General features: G+C 31.8%; 1 protein-coding gene across 1 annotated transcript in view; it reads left to right on the top strand.

Moving 5' to 3' along the window:
• LOC143056514 (delta-1-pyrroline-5-carboxylate dehydrogenase, mitochondrial-like) overlaps positions 1 to 21580 on the top strand; it is a 38280-nt gene extending 16700 nt beyond the window's left edge. Inside the window, exons 9-16 of the mRNA XM_076229593.1 lie at positions 2161 to 2234; positions 2791 to 3032; positions 3936 to 4021; positions 4815 to 4881; positions 5199 to 5320; positions 6719 to 6837; positions 9594 to 9713; positions 16069 to 21580. Coding sequence (XP_076085708.1) covers positions 2161 to 2234; positions 2791 to 3032; positions 3936 to 4021; positions 4815 to 4881; positions 5199 to 5320; positions 6719 to 6837; positions 9594 to 9706 — 823 coding nt within the window. The 3' untranslated portion in view covers positions 9707 to 9713; positions 16069 to 21580. The remainder of the gene's footprint in view (positions 1 to 2160; positions 2235 to 2790; positions 3033 to 3935; positions 4022 to 4814; positions 4882 to 5198; positions 5321 to 6718; positions 6838 to 9593; positions 9714 to 16068) is intronic.
• Positions 21581 to 21635: the final 55 nt, after the last annotated feature.

The following is a 21635-nucleotide window of genomic DNA, read 5'->3' as shown; positions in this document are numbered from 1 at the left end:
TCTTGAAAGATTGAAAAATGGAGTTTCCAGTCGTGTCCGTGCATTTATGCATGAACTGTTCTACCAAAGCTTCCGAAATTTTAATATGCTGTTACTGATGACAAAATGGAAGTCAAGTTCAATAATGACGATTTTGACTTTTACCGTTCAGGAGTTATGGTTCTTGAAAGATTGAAAAATGGTGTTTCCCATCGTGTCCATGCATTTTCTCATGAACCATTAAACCAAAGCTTTTGAAATGTTAATATGTTGTTACTGATGACAAAATAGAGGTCAAGTTCAATAATGACGATTTTGACTTTTACCGTTCAGGAGTTATGGTTCTTGAAAGATCGTAAAATGGCGTTTCCATTCACGTTGCATTTACTCATGAATCATTCAATCTAAGCTTTTCAAATTTTAATATGTTGATCCTGGTGACAAAATGGAGGTCAAATTTGATATTGACGATTTTCACTTTCACCATTCATCAGTAATGGTTCTTGTGATATTGCCAGGACACAAATAAATGTTAATAAATCCGGTTTGCTGTCGTTGTGACAGCCTCTTGTTTCTCGTATGTTCCAATCTGTTCTTCACTATTGACAACGACTATATATTACATTTTCCCAAATTTACCCTTGGAAAAAATATGTAAATAGATTTTTATTTCATCAAATTTTTTTTTTTGGTATTATCTATATTTTTATAAATAATATTCTTTACACCAGAAATGTTATTTATAAACAAGCGTATGAGTTTAGTAATGACTAGTATATTATATCACTTTCGGACACGCAAGACAAAGATGTATATTATACACCTGATAGTTCAAAATGGAAAGTTATAAGTTATCGGCCGTGTACACTTATCAATACCCTCAGAAGTGAAATGATGCATGAACTTGCAAGCCCGACAGGAAATCGCTTGAATACCTGGATGTGTCACCTCACACAGCGTGTGAAAATGCGTGACGTAGATGCAGACTTTTTAATATGAATGTGGTAATGTTCATAATTTCACATACAAATTTGGTTATATAAAAAAACAATATATATATATTCTACTGTAAACTTTTATTGTATTAAACAGTGGTCTGTTATGTTGTTTTTAAAGCCAATAAAGGCACATATACAAAACAACTGCCAGTTTCAAGTTTAGTTACATTTATTCAATAACAGCACACAATATGAATGTAACATACCCCCGGTAGTCAAGTTCTGATCAGAATTCAGTGTTAATTCTTTATAATTGAAAATGCTCTCCCACAGTAGGAATTGATATTTGACTGAATTAGCCATATCAAGATTTGAAAGAATGTCATAATGTTATTTTTTTGGGGCAAATGTCATCTATTATCTCTACCATTGCTACCATTGCTATTGCCTGGTCAGAACTGGAAAGTTCATCAGAAGATAGCTGGCACTATTAGAGCTGATCCAATAGTTCTGTGATATGTTCATCTCCATGGCCTGTAGAAATCTGTTGGCTAGATTTGAAACTAAATGAAAAAGGAAAATGTTTTATAAATTTGATTTCCATTAAATAAACATGTTAAATGCTTATTCAAATAGCTACATTGTATTTCTCCTCTCATATATATATTAATTTTTATCATTGCAACATAGAATGCACAATGCGTTACTTGTCACACAATCATTTAAAAATTTTCAAAGAACACTTATTTAACATGTTTAAGATTTGAACTTTGACTTTTTAACTAATTCCAATATAAACAGTTTAATAACAGACCATGGTTATTTAAAAAAAAATTAGAGCATGTTCCATATATCAAGTTAGTTAGTCGGATAAAACAACCGTACTATTGAAAAGATATTGACACGCAATTATGACTACATCAGCTGGTTACTGTAGTTTTGGTCCTTTGTGGCTTATAGACATATCTTGGTTTCGAATCGGAGAAGATGACAAAATGGCCGAACACAGAGAATTGATCCTCTTAATTTAGAATCAATGGTGATATCTTATCTAGCAGAATAAAACTTTAATATCTATGAATTTGAACATTTTTATACAGAATGGAAATAATATCAATTTTTCATTTTTTTGCGAAGTTTCCCTTTAATGCTCTTTTAAAATTATGCAATTTAATTGATACATGTAGCAGACTTTTTATCTCCCCTGGAGGACTCTTATCTTGACAGTATGTTTGTTTTACAGAACATTCCAACATTTATGGAAGCAAGTAGCTAATAATATAGAAAAATATAGAACATATCCCAGATTAATAGGAGGTAATTATCATACATATACTTTATATGAAAAAGAGGATGTGGTGTGTCTGCCAATGAGACAACTCTCAAACAAATGACACAGAAATTAACAACGATATGAAAAACAAATATGTAACATGGCAACAAATAAACCACTGAATTACAGGGAGCCACATATATATTCCTTTTGTAACTCTTTCCTTACAATTATATAATTTGGGTCGGCTCATGAATAAAAATTTGCATAAATGTATCTGTTAGGTGTCAAAACAATATCTCCATTTTATACAAGTTTGGACTGAGTTATGAATAATGTCATATTTTTACCTGATATTATCAATTTTACACAATTTTATAATTTGCAAGCTTCAATTTAAATATTAACTCAAATTTAAATGTATCGAAAAAGTAAGAGAGAGTGATTGGCTCTTTTATGCAGTGGAATGGCTTCTCTAAAATCGTTGTCAAAATATGAAAAGATACTTAAAAAAAACTTCAATGAATTTTTTTTGAATATATACGACATTGTCTTTAATAATGTTCTAAATGGTTGTGAAATTTTTTGTTATATTTTTAGAATGTGGAGGTAAAAATTTCCATTTTGTCCACAAGTCAGGTGACTTAGAAAGTGTCGTGAATGGAACAATTAGGTCAGCGTTTGAATATGGTGGACAAAAATGTTCAGCTTGTTCTCGGATGTATATCCCTCAATCCATGTGGCCAGAAGTAAAGGAGAAAATGTTAAAAATACACAAGGAGATTCAAGTTGGATCCCCATTGGAAGTAGAGACTTTTGTGTCTGCAGTTATTGATGATAAGGTAAATAATAACCCGGCGTTTTGCATTTGTGCCGATCTGCATTTCATTTGCGCCGATTTTTCTTTTCATTTTTTTACAGGTAAATTACGGGTAAATGTTATTTTTCATTCATCCTTATTAACCTCTTCCATTAGCCAGTTGTACAAATGATATAAATTGTCAATCATAACATGTGTATGACTGTTGTCCTATGCTCACCACGGGGAGGTGGAAGAAGGATCTCAAGCGCACTATGTTCACATACTTTTAAACCAAAAAGTAAAAACCTAAGATAAAAGAACTCTGTTTATATTAAAATGACGAATTAAAAATCTTGTTACTACATTAAAATCCATAAAAACGGAATACATTAAAACCATAAATATGTTCTTGCCGAGTATGTATAGGCAACACAATTTATAAATTCCTTTCTTGTGATTTTGTATCTTCTATATTTGTCATAATTGTCAATAATAACAAAGTCGATCTTTTCTATCTCTAGCTTTACTTACTGATGCGGGCATTTCTAGAGTTCGCATTTTAACATAAGTAACGGCCTGGATTTTCTTCACTTAAACTTAAACATAAGTGAACAATGTTTATTACTAAAATTTACCAATATACTTTCAAGGTAAAGTACATGTACAAGTAATTACTCACCTGTGTTAAGCTGTAAATGCAATTAGGAGAAAAAATAAAATCGGCGCAAATGAAAAATGAAATCAGCACAAATGAAAGAATGACAATTTTAAAAATCCGCGCAGTTAAATCACAAAAATACCAAACTCCGTTGAAAATACAATCAGAAAGTCCCTTATCAAAGTTTATGATAAATACATGCATTGGTTCATGAATTGAATAAACATTATTTTTCACCAGTCACTTGTTTCATATGACTTTAAGAAAATGTTTTTTATTTTTCAGTCATTTGCTAGAAATAAATCGTATTTAGACCATGCCAAATCTTCACCAAATTTAACAATATTAGCTGGTGGTAAATGTGATGACAGGTAAGATCTAAAGTAGAATTAAGATTGTTTACCTTACAACATAAAAAGCAGATTTGCATTTTAATTATTAATGCCCCATTTCTTAGCACCATTTAAGGACATTATTTTTTATGCCCCATTTTTAGGCATTATGTTTTCTGGTCTGTGCATCCGTCTGTGCCTCCGTCTGTTCGTCTGTCCCGTTTCAGGTTAAAGTTTTGGTTAAATTTTTGGTCGAGGAAGTTTTTGATGAAGTTGAAGTCTGATCAACTTGAAACTTAGCAAACATGTTCCCTATGATATGATCTTTCTAATTTTAATGCCAAATTAGAGATTTTATCCCATTTCCACGGTCCACTGAACATAGAAAATGTAGTGCGGATGGAGCATCCGTGTACTTGGAACACATTCTTGTTTCAGTCTGTGTGTCCATTTTTTTGTTTCTCCCTCTTTTCGTTTCTCTGTTCGTCTGTCTGTCCCTCTTCAGGCTTAAATTTTCAGGTTAAAGTATTTGTTCAAGGTAGTTTTTGATGAAGTTGAAGTCCAAACAACTTGAAACTTAGTACACTTGTTCCATATGATATGATCTTTTAATTTTAATGCCAAATTAGAGTTTTGAAATCAACTGCACATAGAAAATGATATTTGAGTGGGGCATCCATGTACTATATACACATTTTTGTTTTTTGATTTTCCCCCCTGCTCTTACAATGTTTTCTGGTCTCAAACAATTAACTTATGCTGTTGGCCAAAAAATATTTTTCCTAGCACCAGTTAAAAATCACAGTTGATTCATTCTATGTCTTTATTTCAGCAAAGGATATTTTGTGGAGCCAACCATCATAGAGACAACAGATCCTGAAGATAAAATTATGAAAGAGGTAAAAAAAAATAATTATTTTATAATTGCTAATACCAAATTAGTCTGTTTCATGAAATTCATATTGACAAATTACGAATTACTGTGGTTTCATTGATTTGCCTGGATTTGCAGATGTCTATATATAAGACTTTTTAAAAAAAATTGGATTTTTTCCCTAGCAGCAAAATCACGAAAATTGTTATATCATGAATAATAATAAATCCACATTTTTTTATGTAACTTAACCTTGTTTCATTTTATTTTGCATTCATTACTGCTGAAGTTTTTATGGCATATTTGTCTTTTCGGTTATAACTTTTTTTTATTACTTTGTAGGAGATTTTTGGTCCTATATTGACAGTCTATCCATATCCAGATGACCAGTACAAAGAAGTAGCTGATATACTAGAAGAGACATCACCATTTGCACTTACAGGAGCAATTTTTGCCTTAGATGAGTTAGTACCAGAAAGTTTTTAAGCTATTTTTAAAATCAATATTTTTGTAGGGCATAGGTTAATCCATGATACTTAACTTGTCAGAAAACAAAAAACTGAAAAAGATCGTTTTACGATAAATTCTACATTAGATAACGCCTGGCACCAATTCACGAATATGGCAGGTGCTGTCCATTCGTTTAATGTGTTTGAGCTTTTGATTTTGCCATTTGATTAGGGTCTTTCTGTTTTAATTTTCCTCAGAGTTCAGTGTTTAAGGTGATGTTATTTTTTGCCCAATGTAATATGTGCTTGTTGATGTTAAGGTAAGCAATTCTTAAAAACTGAACAGAAGAATACTCTAGTATTTTGATACAAAAGACAATACTTAATTGTTTTTCCATTTAATTTTTGCAGAATGAACTCCTGTAAGTACTTTTGAGAAGTAAACATGTTAGATTCTTTATGCCCCACCTATGATAGTAGAGTAGCATTATGTTTTCTGGTCTGTGCGTCTGTTCGTTTGTCCGCCCGTTTGTTTGTCTGTCCGTTCGTTCGTCTGTCCCGCGGCCGGTTAAAGTTTTTGGTCAAGGTAGTTTTTGATAAAGCTGCAGTCCAATTAATTTGAAACTTAGTACATGTTTTTTATGATATGATATTCTAATTTTACAGCCAAATAAGACTTTTGACCCCAATTTCACGGTCCACTGAACATAGAAAATTGAAGTGCCAGTTTCAGGTTAATGTTTTTGGTCAAGGTAGTTTTGATGAAGTTGAAGTTTAATCAACTTGAAACTTAGTTCACATGTTCCCTATGGTATGATCTTTTTAATTTTAATGCCAAATTAGATTTTTTTACCCAATTTCACGGTCCATTGAATATGGAAAATGATCGTGCAAGTTGGGCATTCGTGTACTTTGAACACATTCTTGTTATTTTAGAAATTCAGAAAAATAAGATAATGTGCACAATAGCGAATTACTGAAGATCACCAGGGGAAAAAAACACAGACAAAGACAAACAAATTCATCTGACAACCTTATCTGGTACACAACATGTAGTGGAGTAAATCTTTGTCAAAACCATACTTTGTAAAAGTAAACTTAAAAAATCAATTACAAAAAAGAGTGATGATATACAATGGATTTGTTAAATCTGTGGGTACCAATCTTCATAGAGTGAGGAAAACTTGTGTTGTTGCAGATTATGTTTGCCAAATGGTAGAACATTTGTTATTTCTTAAACATTTGAATACATGGTTCCCCTGTATCTATGATTTCTGTGAAATAAATTGTAATCAAAGAATAATAATGATTCAACAGTAGCTATGATCTGCAACAGTGAATGTGGTGATAGTAGAGATTGACAATTGTTGGCCTTGTTAAGTGTATATCAACATTCAAACATTTTTTTTCCAGGGAAGTGAAAGAAGAACTTATAGACAAATTTAGGGACTGTGCTGGTAATTTTTACATAAATGATAAATCTACAGGATCAGTAGTAGGACAACAGCCATTTGGTGGCAACAGATTATCAGGTATGAACTTAAAAGAATGTTGCTGTCCCCTATCTTATGATGCTCCTGTGAAGGGAGGTCATTATTCATTTTAAATCCGCCTGAAGATTGCACATAACAATTGATTTCCTCATAGACATTAGTATTGGGCTTAAATTAAAATATTGTTTGTTTGCAGTTTACCGACCGACCCTTGAAAATCCTCCCGACTGTGAAAATTTTATTGCTTTATATTTGAAGAAATTTTTTTTAATACTTCTATTGACGCGATCCGGAACTTTGGGTCCTTTCCGGAAATGATTTAAAGTCTGGGTCAATTACACATTTCAAGTTAGGTTTTTCTTAGCTTCCCGTCAAGCGTTCATGTGACCATTTAATGATAAAGCACATGGAAATTGTTTACAGGTATCCATGAAGTCACGGAGGAGTACTTTACGCTGTCGTCTCGTGTCAATTTTAAGACAAATAACAAACAAAAAAGTTTATTAGTAAACTGTTTATACAGATTCAGGCACATGTAATGATGTGTGATGATATCATTGACGATGATGCAGCGGATATATTCATAACTGACACGATAACCATTCTGTCTCAAACAAATCGGGTACAGAATCTGTGGAGCCTGACTTTATGGAACCAATTTCAGTGGTTAAATAATTCGACAGCAGCTTGAAGTATGGCATATTTTCTACAAATCGTTGTGAAGACGACAAAGATGAAACCACCCCTCCGTGACTTAAATCTTCATGGATATCTGTAAACACGCCTAGCTCCTAGGAGGAAGGGCTCATTTGAAATGTTAATGGATATAGATCATGCCAAATCAATAAGAAGCAACCCTAACTACACAAAGATGTAGAGAAAATGAATGGTTAGCTTGAAAAATAAATATACTCTCTCTATATTAAATCTATCTTCGATTGCAGTGAGTATGCTCCTTTAGGATAAGGGGGGCTGCCCCACTCATTGCAATTATTCTCTTTCTTACAATATTAAATATACCCAAACTGTGTGGCCTGTGTGAATTCAATTAAAACATGTCCTTAGGAGCTACAATAATGTATGCTGCCAATTTTTTTTATGCATTAAAAACATTTCAGTACAGACCATTTACTTTTAATGGGGTGCTATGGATTTCGCCCCAAACTTTAGATTTCTTTGGTTTTCATTAAAGCCTGGCAAAAATATAACCTTATCACATATAATTAAATATTGTTAGAAATATGATAACAGTCGAATGTCTTAATACTTTTTTTTTCAAGTTGCCTTTTTTTCAATTGAGGAAGATTCAATGGTTATTTTTTTTTATTAAAAATACACTCTTTAATACATTGTCTTATAAATCTTAAATATCTACATTTTTCTGATGAAAATACTCTACTCATGAAAACATTCTAGTCAAGAAGCATACATGTCTGAATATATTTCTTTAAAACAGTTCTAGTCATAATGACATTCCTTGTTTATAAGTGTTCCAGTATTTAATAATTATACCATATTTTATGTCATAAATTGGATAATGACACTATGTTAAAGTTTCAGTTTTGGTTAAAAAGTTTTTTATCTGAAAATGCCTGTTCATTTGATGTTGGTTTTCAGCATGTCCAGTGTTTGTTGTTTTAAAATGTTTTTTTTTTCTTCACAAGAAACTTGGTTCAGTGTAACTGCTTGTTTAAACTGTATTTTGGCTGATAAAATAAAATATTTTTCCTACCTACCGACCCTTCAGTCTGAAGGTACAGTCGGAAAACTGCAAACAAACATATTTTTAAGGTTGGCCTTAGCCTTTTTTTTTAGATGCAGATTTTAAAAAGTTGATTTTTAGACTGAAACCTTGCTAGAATTAAAGAAAAAAATTATTCAGACAGTATTCTTTACTCCAAAAACATATAGATTCCTGATGCTTTTCTACAATTTGTACTTATCTCCCTTGCCTATCACATTCTGCACTTTAAAATATATGTTTCTTGACAGTGTAGAAAAGACTTCTCATGCCCTTTTGGCCTAAGCAATAATGCAGAGTGAACAAAGTATCTAGTAATGAAAAATATCTGCTGCACAAAATGACCAATCAGGATAAGCCAAACTCTTAATTTTGAATATTACGTTATCTTCATAAAATGAGGTGTATTGTAATCTGTAGTCTCCTGGTAGCTGTCATTGTTGCAAGCATATGATCACATTCTAATAACTGTTATTACACAGTTTAGTTTGGGGTCCTCATCACAATTAAGTCATGTTGTTTTTATTCAAAAACAATTTCAACTGTTTGCATGTAAAAAAAACTAAGTTTAAGGTCAATGTTAGGCAGCAACCATTTGATTTTCTGGGGGGGGCTATGTTTTTTTTTTCTGGACAAATAAAAACAATCTATTTTTTTCGCGACAAGTCGAAAACAATTTTTTTCTTTCAATTTTAGCATTACATATAGTGGCAGCTGAGGGTGAAACAAACAATTTTTTTTTCTCAGAATCAAAAACAAATTATTTTTTTGTCCAAAAACTGGAAACAAACTTTTTTTTCCCAAAAAAACCATAGCCCCCCCCCAGAAAATCAAATGGTTGCCGCCTTAAATTACAGGATATAAACAATATTTGTACAGTGTATGAAAATGTCAAATTTATATGTACTATCTACAAACAGAAGAAGGTAGTCTTGCTTTTCTTTCTGTTTCTTAAGCTTATACAAATACATTTTATATTTTCCAACACAAACAAATAATGTATATAAAAGCAACATTTCTAATGTGTTTACCCATCCTACATATATTTCTATAGGAACCAATGACAAAGCAGGAGGTGCCAACTATCTACTGAGATTTGCTTCCATACAGTCAGTAAAGGAGACATTTAAACCGCTCACAGCATGGGATTATCCATACATGAATTGATAGACAGGTAATATAAGATATAGGTTTACTCTACAATTTGTGGGGTTCCAATAAGTAATTGTCTTTCCTTGTCCGAGCGATTAAGATGTGTAGTGTCAACAATTGTTTTAAAAGAATAGAGAATGGAAACAAGGAATGTGTCTAAGAGAAAACATCCCAACCAAAGAGCATAAAAATTGCTCAAGGCAAAGGCAAAGTGTCTTCAAACCAACAAGAAAATGCTAAAAACAATTATAGAATAAATAATCGAAGAATTCAAATAAAGAAAAATAGTCAACAAGTGACCGAACAACACATTAATTCATGAATGTGCGTAGCATTATTTATTAATTATTCTTTTTATTACATTGGCAAATGGCTTTTTAAAAAAAAAAAATGTAAAACATGTAAGGAACTACAGTCGACTCTCGTTATCTCGAAGTCAGTCGGACCAGAGAATTATTTCGAGATACACGTAGTTGGACTCAAACGAAAACCGGAAGTTTGACAGACCAAGGGACACAACTCTTGCTTAGCTTGGTAAAGCTAAAATAAATCCGGATGAATATGGGAAGGGGATCGATATTCTGGTATCAGATCGATGGTCTTTCATTATTATAATAAAATTATTTTAAACTTATTCAATTGTTTCAGTTACAACTTTTTCCTATGACCTTTATCCGAGAGAGTAATTTCCAATCGATCTTAGAGTAATTTAGGTCGTTAAAATTGACAAAATTGTTTATTCACGATACAAGAGATTTTAGAAAATTGAGATTTCTCTTCATTTTGTTTCATCTCTTTCTTTTCAATAGAAAGTAAGATAAACAAGATAAAAGACGCCGATTTGAGTAGTTTTTAGGTGATCATCAACGGAAGTCTTAATCCTCACTTTATACACATCCAAACTCATTAGTGTAAATTATGATTAATTGTTTTGTAAACATTTTAAATACTTTGTCATAAACATTAACAATGTATCACTAATTATTTATGAAAGTTCTATAAAAGATAATCTCAGGTAAACACTCGTGGAAATAGCATGTCATAAATCAATTACAGTGATCGGTGAGCGGAAATTTAATTACACGTGTATTGTCAGATTAACTCTTTAATCCATGTAAATCCCAGAGGTCATGTTTTGACATATTTGTATAAGTTCGAGATAAATGATGAATTTTGAACGCTTTTGTTAACCTTGGGACTGTAAATTTAGTTCGACTCAACCGAAATTTCGACTCATCCAATTTAGAATCATCAGGAGTCGAAAGGAACAAAGTTCGGGACCACGTGAAAACTTCGACTCATCCGAAATTTCGAGTCAACCGAGTTCGAGACAACGAGAGTTAACTGTATATCTTTTTTCTAGGCATTCACAGTTTGTATTGATCCACCGTTATCAAAGTCTTGACAACACCTATTGTTGTATGAGGTCAGAGAGTGAAATTATGGGTTTTTGGGATACCATTGCTTTCAAGCAATCTGTAGACTTATACAATTGGCTCAGGTTGTCATGCCCTCACGTCAACCGTTTTATTCTAAACATTCTTTAAGGAACATCTCAGATTCTTATGATTGTCTTGGTTTAAAAGGTAAAAACAAACAAATGGATTGAACTTAAAGGGAAAATTCGCGATTTTTTACTTATGGTTTAAATATGTTCATTATGACATAATATATATATTCACAAAGTTTTATCGCTATATGTGCAGTAATAAAGGAGAAATTCAATAATTAATGAAAAAATATTAACAACTTCCTGTAGGTCGTGACGTTTTCTCCTGGTTTTTGCATGCCGGGATTTAAAATACAATCATTAAAAGTCTTGGTTTTTAATCATATTTTAACGTAATCGTAAGCGGGCCGATGACTTATGCTTTATCTAATAACCAGCCGATAATAAGAAGATAAAACGCACAGACGTGCAATTGTACACATTCATGAGATAATTTTTTTATGTTAAACGTATATATTCGAATAATTTTTTTAGACAACACAAAAGTTATAAATTCATTTTTAATTCATGCATTATGGACTGATAAGGTGAACAAATTAAAGTACAATAATCTGTAAAGACAATATGTTGGTGTACTCTTATTAACCTTTTACTGTCTCTGCTATGACTAGGTTTATACGATGTGTGTATTCACGGTTCTGTGGCAATACTCGTAGATGGCTTGTTGAAAGGTAAATTGTTATTTGCACTTCGGTATTTAACCACGCCTCTAGGTCACACCTTGCATGGTGTGACTGTCTATTCGGATCAGTGGATTATAAAACAAGGGAGCATTTAATACACACATTTAAAATACATATTCAAGTTGGTGACAAATGAAAATAGATCGCAGTGGAATTATTCAATTATATTTGGTGCTATTATTTATTTGAATTTACTAAGAAATAAACAATTTTCGGTTAAAGACGGGAAACTTAATTCATGTGTTAGAATGAAATGATATACACCTCTTGTCCTTGATTTATGTCTCATAAAAAAGGGAAACTTAGAAATTAGAAATAGCTTTACCAAAGCATTTTGATTGTCTTTATTAGGCAAAAAAATGTACGAGAACACTTACATTTAGACTTTTGAAACCCATGTATTAATCAATATCTGAAGATAACTCTACCGAAGCGGAATATAATATGTACGGATAAAGAAAAAATACTTTTGTTTTTAAATCTTTGCACATTTATGATTAATTATTGTTATCTATTGTTCATTTAATTACTTAATTAGTACCTAAAATATGTCTACCGCTTGGCATCAAATCTCGGTGTGGTAGGAAACGATTATTACATATAGATTTTATTATTTGGATGAGGATTTGAGCTAGCCTATAAAAACACATTAATTAGTTAACATACATTCGAGACCAAAGGATATTAACTTTGATGATTCAATTAACTTTTACTCACATATTTTTCTCTTATGATTTGTGCGAGCTTGTTTCTATAGGACAGTGTATAGATATATGTCCAAAAATTAATCATAAAATCATAACTAAAAATGTCTTGTTCAGAGAATGATAGTACTAAAAGTGGTTCCAGTCCGTCAAGAGAGGCAGATTTTGACGAGTATGGTCAATTTGAGCCAGAGTATACCGAAGAAGAGCTCCATTAAATGGAAGCTGCAGAAAGTTCCCGAAATCAAAGATATCCTTAGCAACCCTCGCCAGTTTAACACAGATTGGTTTTCGTGTACTAAATGCATAGTTATGCCGTTATTGACGGAATGTCTTTGTTGCCACGAATTTACTCTCTGTGATGGTAATATTGAATTGGGTGAATGCATTAGTGACAATATCGATTTCACAGTTTGTCTGAACCCGGTTATTCTTGAAACCAGCTATATTCAATTCAAAATATTTTATTGTTTCAAGTATCAAATGTACATTTAAACAAAGGGATTGGACAAAAGGCAGCTATATAAGTTTTTTTAGGTACAAGCGCCATAGAGGGAGAGCTCCAGACGTACTAACTGACAGCCAAAGCCGACTAATGGCTTATCGTCAGTTTGTTTGTTGGGTCAGCAAAGGGCAACAACTTGGCAAGAGAAACAGAGTGACTATTCCATCTTGTGTTGTTAACATTATTAGGGAAGCATTTCCGTCACAAGATATACATGTTAAATGAATGAACAAATATTAAACCTATCTTTTTATTGTTTTCCGCCCATGTCTGCTCATCGCCAGAAATAAAGTTTCTCGCATGCAAAAACGGTATTAATTCCAGAGTCAAAATTTAAAGAACTTATTTTCCATGTTTTCTGGTATTGTACGAAAGAGAATTGACCTAACAAAATAATTGCTATCTTAGGCTATTAGTAACACATGTAGAGCAGTGGGTCTGTCCTTTACTATTGACAACGAGTATAAATTACATTTTCCCAAATTAACCCTTGGAAAAATATGAAAATAGATTTTTATTTCTTGAAATCTTTTTTTTTGGGGGGTATTATTTATATTTTTATAAATAATATATATCTTACACCAGAAATGTTATTTTTAAACAAGCGTATGAGTTAAGTAATGACTACTTTCGGACACGCAAGACAGAGATGTACATTATACACCTGATAGTTCAAATTGGAAAGTTATAAGTTATCGGCCGTGTACACTGATCAATACCTACAGAAGTGAAACGATGCATGACCTTGCATGCCCGACAGGAAATCGCTTGAATACCTGGACGTGTCACCTCACACCCCTCACAATACCTTTGGGAGTAATACCTTTAGCCATGCTGGTGATCAGATGAGGGAAGATCCGAATTTATATGAATAAAGTTTATTACTTTAAAGAATTATGAACGAATTAGATTTTCGAAAACAATTTTCACAGAACACTTATTTAAGATTTGAACTTTGACTTTTAAAACTAATTCCAATATTAACAGTTTAAAAATAACAGACTATGATTATTTAAAAAAAATAAGAACATTTTCCGTATCAAGTTAGTTAGTCAGATAAAACAACCGTACGATTGACAAGATATCGAAACGCAATTACGACTACATCGGTTACTGTAGTTTTGGTCCTTTGTAGTTTATAGACATATCGTGATTTTTCATCGTAGAAGATGACAAAATGGCGGAACGCAGAGAATTGATACTCAAAATTTAAAATCGATGGTGATCTCTTATCTAGCGGAATAAAACTTTAATATCTATAAATTTGAGAATTTTTATACAGAATGGACATAATATCAATTTTTGATTTTTTTGCGAAGTTTCCCTTTAAACAACTTTCCTATAATATTCTTTTCATAATCTTCATGTTTGATATTTCCCTTGACTTATATGCATGTTTTTAACAACACGGAAAATCGGAATTAAGCAGTATTTATATTTAGTGTTTTTATAAATTTAGAAACACGTCAGAGGGAATTCCTCAGTTGTGATAAAAATGCGAGAGTTCTCTGAATTCCGATAAATCTATTTCTGTCATATAAGAACTGAAGAGGAGTTTTTCTTATATGTCACTGTTATGAAACTGATATTTGATAATGTACTTCCATAAAGAAATAGAGAACCATTCTAGGTCGTTTAATTAACATTTAATACATGTACGTTCTTGCTCCAGGGTTTGTTTAGGTAATTATGCGCATGCGTATAGTTTTCTTGACTTCAAGGGGTATTAGATTGAATGGTTGCTCTGGATTCCCCACTCAATTGATTAATTTATAACACATGGGATCCTTTCTATGTATGTCTGCTATTTAGGGTTATTGTTGTTGCATAATTTTAAATCTTATGCATCCTTTGAATTAAAATAAATGTAGTCCACATCGTAAAAGTAACTACAACACCCCTTCAGGCGAAATGGAGTCTTCCATTATCGTTTCGAGTTGTCTCCCTTCTGGAAGTAACTTCCGTGAATTCTGAATTAAAACAACACGCTGAGAAAAATAAACTTGTTCTGTCGATAAACTTCGTATTATATTAAAAACGATCGCAACTTAAATCGAGGAATGTGTACGGAAAGAAGTCATGATCACTGACCCAAAGGAAATTAAATATTTAAAGAGTTAGGAATGGGGTTCCTCCTAGAATTAACGTAGGAAAATAGGTGATACATGCATGATACGAAGTGAAATACCTTCTCTCACTCTGAGTCTCAGTGACTGCTGAGGAAAGTAAACTTAGAATTGATAGTACAAAACTAAAACACGATAGGCCTAAGTATATTGTTCACATACTTTTATCCGTGATTGGCTATTTTGTAACTATCTAGATTACGTATATTTTACATTTTACATGTGCAGGTGAACTAGTTTTGAAAATGATATTATCCAGCTACATGTATACATGTGTCAATGAAAACAATGGCAATCGTATCCCTCAGAGCAATCTGCTCTTTGATTATTTAACTGGGAAATTAATGTAATTCATTGCAACCAATGTAATAAATAATGTTATCTTGATCTAAAATCTGAGTTTTTAATTTTGCAACATCTACCATCTAAAATGTTCTCAGCTTCTGATTTAATAGTATATCTAGATCATACCAAAACAATAATTCAAAAAGTTAACACTGATTTACTAGACATTATTTATGCAAATTTATCAGCCATTACTTAAAATCACACAAGTTCCCTCATGTGGCATCACAATGTCAACAAAAAAAAGTTATATGAAATTGTCACCTAATAAAAAGAATTGTAAATTCAGATAGTATTGTTTGCAATTATTTTTGGGATCTATGAAAAATTTACAAAAATGCGAGATTGATTATTGCGATTTCAGGAAAGGTGGCATACAGATATGTATCGGATATCAGAAAGCAAGATCTTTCTATTTCGACTCTCACCTAGTTGCATTTTTCGCATTAATAAAATCATCACAATTATTATAAAAGTAACAGTACTTTCATTTTTTTTTCACAGATGGAATTAGAAAGAACAATATGCAACTGTTCAAGAAATCATAATGGAACAACTAATCAAAACCACATTACAACTAATACTCACAGAACAGTAAATACCAATATGGTTTCATTATAAGTGATACTCATATTTACAGCAATGATTTAAAGGAACACCTTATTTGTTAATGATAGAACTGTTTGGATCAGGGCTTCCAAAACGGTCATATATTCCGGTCATTGGTATAATGTCCGGTAAAAGTCCGGCTGGGCAAAGCATGAAACGGTAATATACTTTTTAGTTTTCAAGGCTTTTTCGGTCATTTTTACATAATTCACGATCTATTTGACCAACCTTTTGCCTTTAATATCAACACATTTCCGGTCATAAATGTGTCATGATGATTAATTACTATCAAAACAACACCTACTTCAATACTTTCTAATTTTAATCAAGGCTAATTAGTAGTTGGACAGCTGAAATCTACCTGTTCAGGTGACAGGTGAACTATGTTCAGTACCGGACATTGTATAAATTGATCGGTTTATTCACAATTTATTTCTAACTTTTCAGCGGTTTGTTTCTACTTGATTTAGTCCAAAAGATTAAAATTATTAGAAATTAGTTTATCAACATGATTTGATGAAAAATTTAAAAAGGTTTTAAATGAAAAATCATCAGAACTACGTCGTATGAACTAGAACACGTGTGCGCATGTGCACAGGTGGCAAATTTAATTATGCATCCTACATTTCTTCAAAAATGCTAAAATTATCTTTGATACCTGTATCTAACGTTCATTTCAAGTATTTTGTTGAAGAAATAACGTGGAAAGAGCTTCTTCACTCAGTCGTGCTTTGTAAACGTACACGGATTTTCCGTATCCGTTTATGGTCCATGTTTTACCATTGTCACATCAACATCCGGTTAGAACAATGTGAAAACGAAACTAAAGTTTTTGACAATGTCATTTGCACAAATAAAAAGTCTAAGGCAGATATGAGCACGCTGATGTGCACACTTTGAATGATGCACTGCCAATTTAACAGTTACATCCAAACATCAAATTCATATCATATCAAAGTAAAGTTTAAAATCGTTTTTTTTAATGTTAAATGTCAATCATTGGAATGGCCATCTGATTACCATAATTGCCTTTTGTGACTAAGTCTTAAGGGATTAAAATCGGGATCATATATGAAATGTCCGGCAGGCTCAAATATTTTTTGGAAGCCCTGGTTTGGATATCTAAATGGCCTCTTTATTTGTTAATAGAGATGAAAAATGTTCATATTGAATGTTATGTAGATTGTTTGCAAATATGCATATCCCAGATAAAATTAAGGATGTTTGCTACTTTGTTTCAAAATATAAGCCATTGAAAATTTGGTTGGAAAATATCCTTTAGATTTTTCATATATTTGACATTGGCACCTTTTTTTTCAAAAACATTGAAAAAAAACCAAGAATTTTATAAGATTTATCAAATTTGGCTGTTTAATCTTTATTAGGACATAAAATTATGAAAATAAGAATAGGATTTTACATGGGTTAGGGGGCAAAAGTTTGAACGGCAATACATGAATAAAATCAGAGGATTAAGAAAATATCTGACGAAAATTGAAAACCAAGAGGGGCAAACATCCTTAAATGATTTTTATTTTGTAAGTATTCTTTTTAATTATGACATCCAAAATCTATTATAAAATTGTCATATCAGTGGAATACCTTTGATATTGTTTTTAGTCAATATCTCATTGTTTTATTTTAAGAAATCCAAACAATTGTTTTGTGTTGGAATTATAATTTTTGGTAGCAAATTATCAGTTTCAGTATATAATCTTAAGATTTTATTTATTTTTGTAACTTTACTTTATATTTGTACTCATTATGAATGGCTTATAAACCTTTATACCATTGTACTACTCTAGTGATATATTATATAGTATATGATACTGTGATATGATTGTGAATACTGAATGTAGTGGTTTTTTTTTGCCTGTGACAAAAGTCGCAGAAGGCAAGACAAAGATGTTGCTTTTCTGGCAGCTTCTTCAATTGTTAAAACTTCTTCTTATGTCAGTTTTATAGGATTTTTTTTTGATAGATAACTTTTTTGGCAATGTTGCTGTCTTGGATTGTCATTTTCTGCTGACAGGAGAGACAAATCTCTGTGTCAACATTTTTCTCTCTTTTAAAACACATTTGTATTCTCAAAATTACTTTTTTAAGTTAAAAAAAAATGAAAATAAGACATTCATGTGAAACAGCTTTAAAATATTCTATGTTTCAAAATCTTTAAATATATTTATGAAAGTTAAGCAGATTTGGACAAGACAATGGGTGACATTAACTTTATAATGATTTGACAGTTGTGGCCTCTTGACCTAGATCTATCCCTCAAGCATAGATGTGATGAATTTGATAATCTCCCCTAGTGATGATGAAAAAGAAACATATTGTATTTAAGACTTATTGGTGGCCTTACCCATTGACACATTCCCCCTTTTTAACACAGAGATTTCCCATCACTTTGCGTCTGTCGTCCGTCGTCGTTGTTAAATTTTACAAAAATCTTCTCCTCTGAAACTACTGGGCCAAATTTATCCAAACTTGGCCACAATCATCATTGGGGTATCTAGTTTAAAAAATGTGTCCGGTGACCCAGCCAACCAACCAAGATGGCCGCCATGGCTAAAAATAGAACATAGGGGTAAAATGCAGTTTTTGGCTTATTACTCAAAAACCAAAGCATTTAGAGCAAATCTGACGGGGTAAAATTGTTTATCAGGTCAAGATCTATCTGCCTGAAAATTTTCAGATGAATCGGACAACCCGTTGTTGGGTTGCTGCCCCTAAATTGGTAATTTTAAGGAAATTTTGCAGTTTTTGGTTATTATCTTGAATATTATAATAGATAGAGATAAACTGTAAACAGCAATTATGTTCCGCAAAGTAAGATCTACAAATAAGTCAACATGACCAAAATTGTCAGTTTACCCCTAAGTTATTGCCCTTTATAGTCATTTTTTAACAATTTTCATAAATTTTTTGTAAATTTTTAGAATATATTTTCCACTGTAATTACTGGGCCAAGTTCATTCTAGATAGAGATAATTGTAGCAAGAAGAATGTCCAGTAAAGTAAGATCTACAAACACATCATGATCACCAAAACACAATTTTGTCATGAATTTATCTGTGTCCATTGTTTAATATGCACATAGACCAAGGTGAGCGACACAGGCTCTTGAGAGCCTCTAGTTTATTCTAATTTTTATTTCAATTTATTTTTTCATACTTTCTATTTGAATGCTGTGTATTTATATTGAATCTCAATACTTGCATAATGTATTTGATCTCCATTTTTTTAGAAGTAGCATTTAATCATTTTGTTAGAGTTTTATAGTTTGAAAGCTGAAATCAAATTGTGTAGTTTAATAGTTTATATTTTTTTTACTCATAATTTCATTATGCTACTTAGCTAGTGCTGACAGTCAAAATTGCTTGATGATGAAGCTTATTCCAGAAACATGTTGACTCTCTGAATTCATTGAACAACAATTGGAATGATCACATTCATTGTAAATGTTTATTATTTTAGTCCTTTTGTTTTTACTTATGAGCTGCATCGAATAGAAATTGACCATATGCAAATGAATAATGTTACATCTGTTACCCTATTTGGGTTTAAAAATCTTTATGGAATGTATAAAATTGAATTGTTATAAGAAAATCTACAAAGCAAACCCAAATTCATTCCTTATTTTGTATTTTAATTATCCAATCAAAGTGTAACATATGAACATGTATCTATGCACCTGCATACGGTCAATCTCTATCCGACGCAGCTCATATTGGCACCACGCTTAGAAATATCAGATTAACTGATATTATTCCACGCTTAGGCCAGGATTTTTTATTTGTTGGTTTACGGTTCCGCCGACCAGATTTTGCCGATTTCCAGAATAAAAATAAAATTGACTTTTCATGCTTTTTTACCTGCCTACCCTAACAAATGCATTATCCCTCAAAAATAATTAAAATATATTTTTTTTGTGAAATGAAATGCATTAATCACTAACAGAATTGATAACACTTTCTGTTGTGAAAAATGAAACTTTCAGTTTATGTTTCTAAAATAGACAAACCTTGAAATGGTGTTTGCACAAATAATTTTGCAGAACGAAACCTGTGTTTAAAACCAATTACACAATAAGTTCGTTTCCCTTATTTGTCACCAGTCCGTAAGATGCATCTTCTCATAGAAATAGACTTGTCCAAATGTGGACAGATGGAAATTCAAGACATCAAGTTAAAATACTGAATATTGACAAATCATTTGAAATTTTATTGTTTCATAGATATTAAAAAAATATCGTCCATTTGGATAAAAAACTGGAATGCATGACAACAGATTAACCCGATATTCTCGTTTTTCCAGTGGACGAGTCTATTACGTTTTTGACACGTGTGTTGAAACTTATTTTAGTACGACGTTTTAACATTTTTTTCTTTATCAGTTTTCAAGCTTGAAGATCATTATTCACCAAGTTTTCTGGAATTGATTAAGAGCTATGTGAATCTGTTTTTCTTGTTTGTGAAATGACGATTTAATTTCGTCTTTGTCCGTGCACCCCCCTTTTTTACGGGAAATTATTAGACAATGTCATGCGATGTTTATTACAGCTGAGCAATAATATTTCATCGAACTAGAATTTAAGAAATGATGACAAAATAGCATAACAAACATATTATTAGACAGGTGTAATATATATTTATTTTGCATATCCGGCAGTTTTCTGTCTTGAAAGATATTTTTTTTATTTTTTTTCCCGACCGACCGACCCGACTTTTTCATGGAGAAAATCTGTAAACCAACAAATTAAAAAACCGTGGCCTTAAGGTTCATGATACGGAGACTTGCCATGTTTTCTGTAATAAAAACTGGCCGACTTCATGCAAAATTATCATTTTAGTGACATCATAAGGTAAGTAACAAAATCAAGTCACAAGGGCTAAATTCATTAATAGAACTATAGTATTTCACATTGAGCAGATGTTCACCAAATACATTGAGTGAATGTTTAATTGGTGGATTTTTTTACTCTATATTATTGCTTAGTTTTGTGAAGCTTTTCACATTTCATACTTGGGGCTGCTAGCTAGAACTATTGTTAGATACTTTGAAATTTGTAGAACTGTTTGATTGAAATATTATTATATGCTATTCAGGTGTCAGACAGGGTTTATAATGTGACATTCCTGGCTTAGAATTATAACCTGTGCTGAAGCTAAATACAGGGTAAAAAAAATGTTGTATACACCAAGCAGTTTCCTGAATATCTTTGACTCGGGTAATAAATTTATGTAAGCTGTCACATTATCTACCCTTTCTGAGACCAGAACAGCATTTGATATTTGGATATTTGTTTGATTTAAATATTCACTAACATTTAATTTATCATTATACCAGGGTATTTATTTATGAAGAAATTGTTTCAGTCATAATAAAACAACAAAATGTGTACAAACTTGTCTGTTATAATTCTTTATAATTATATACCATGCTTGAATTTTTGCCTGGCA

The sequence above is a fragment of the Mytilus galloprovincialis genome, chromosome 13 (genome assembly GCF_965363235.1).
Source record: "Mytilus galloprovincialis chromosome 13, xbMytGall1.hap1.1, whole genome shotgun sequence".
Lineage (NCBI taxonomy): Eukaryota > Metazoa > Mollusca > Bivalvia > Mytilida > Mytilidae > Mytilus > Mytilus galloprovincialis.
Note: the sequence above shows the minus strand (reverse complement) of the source record. Positions and strands in the feature narration are given on the sequence as shown.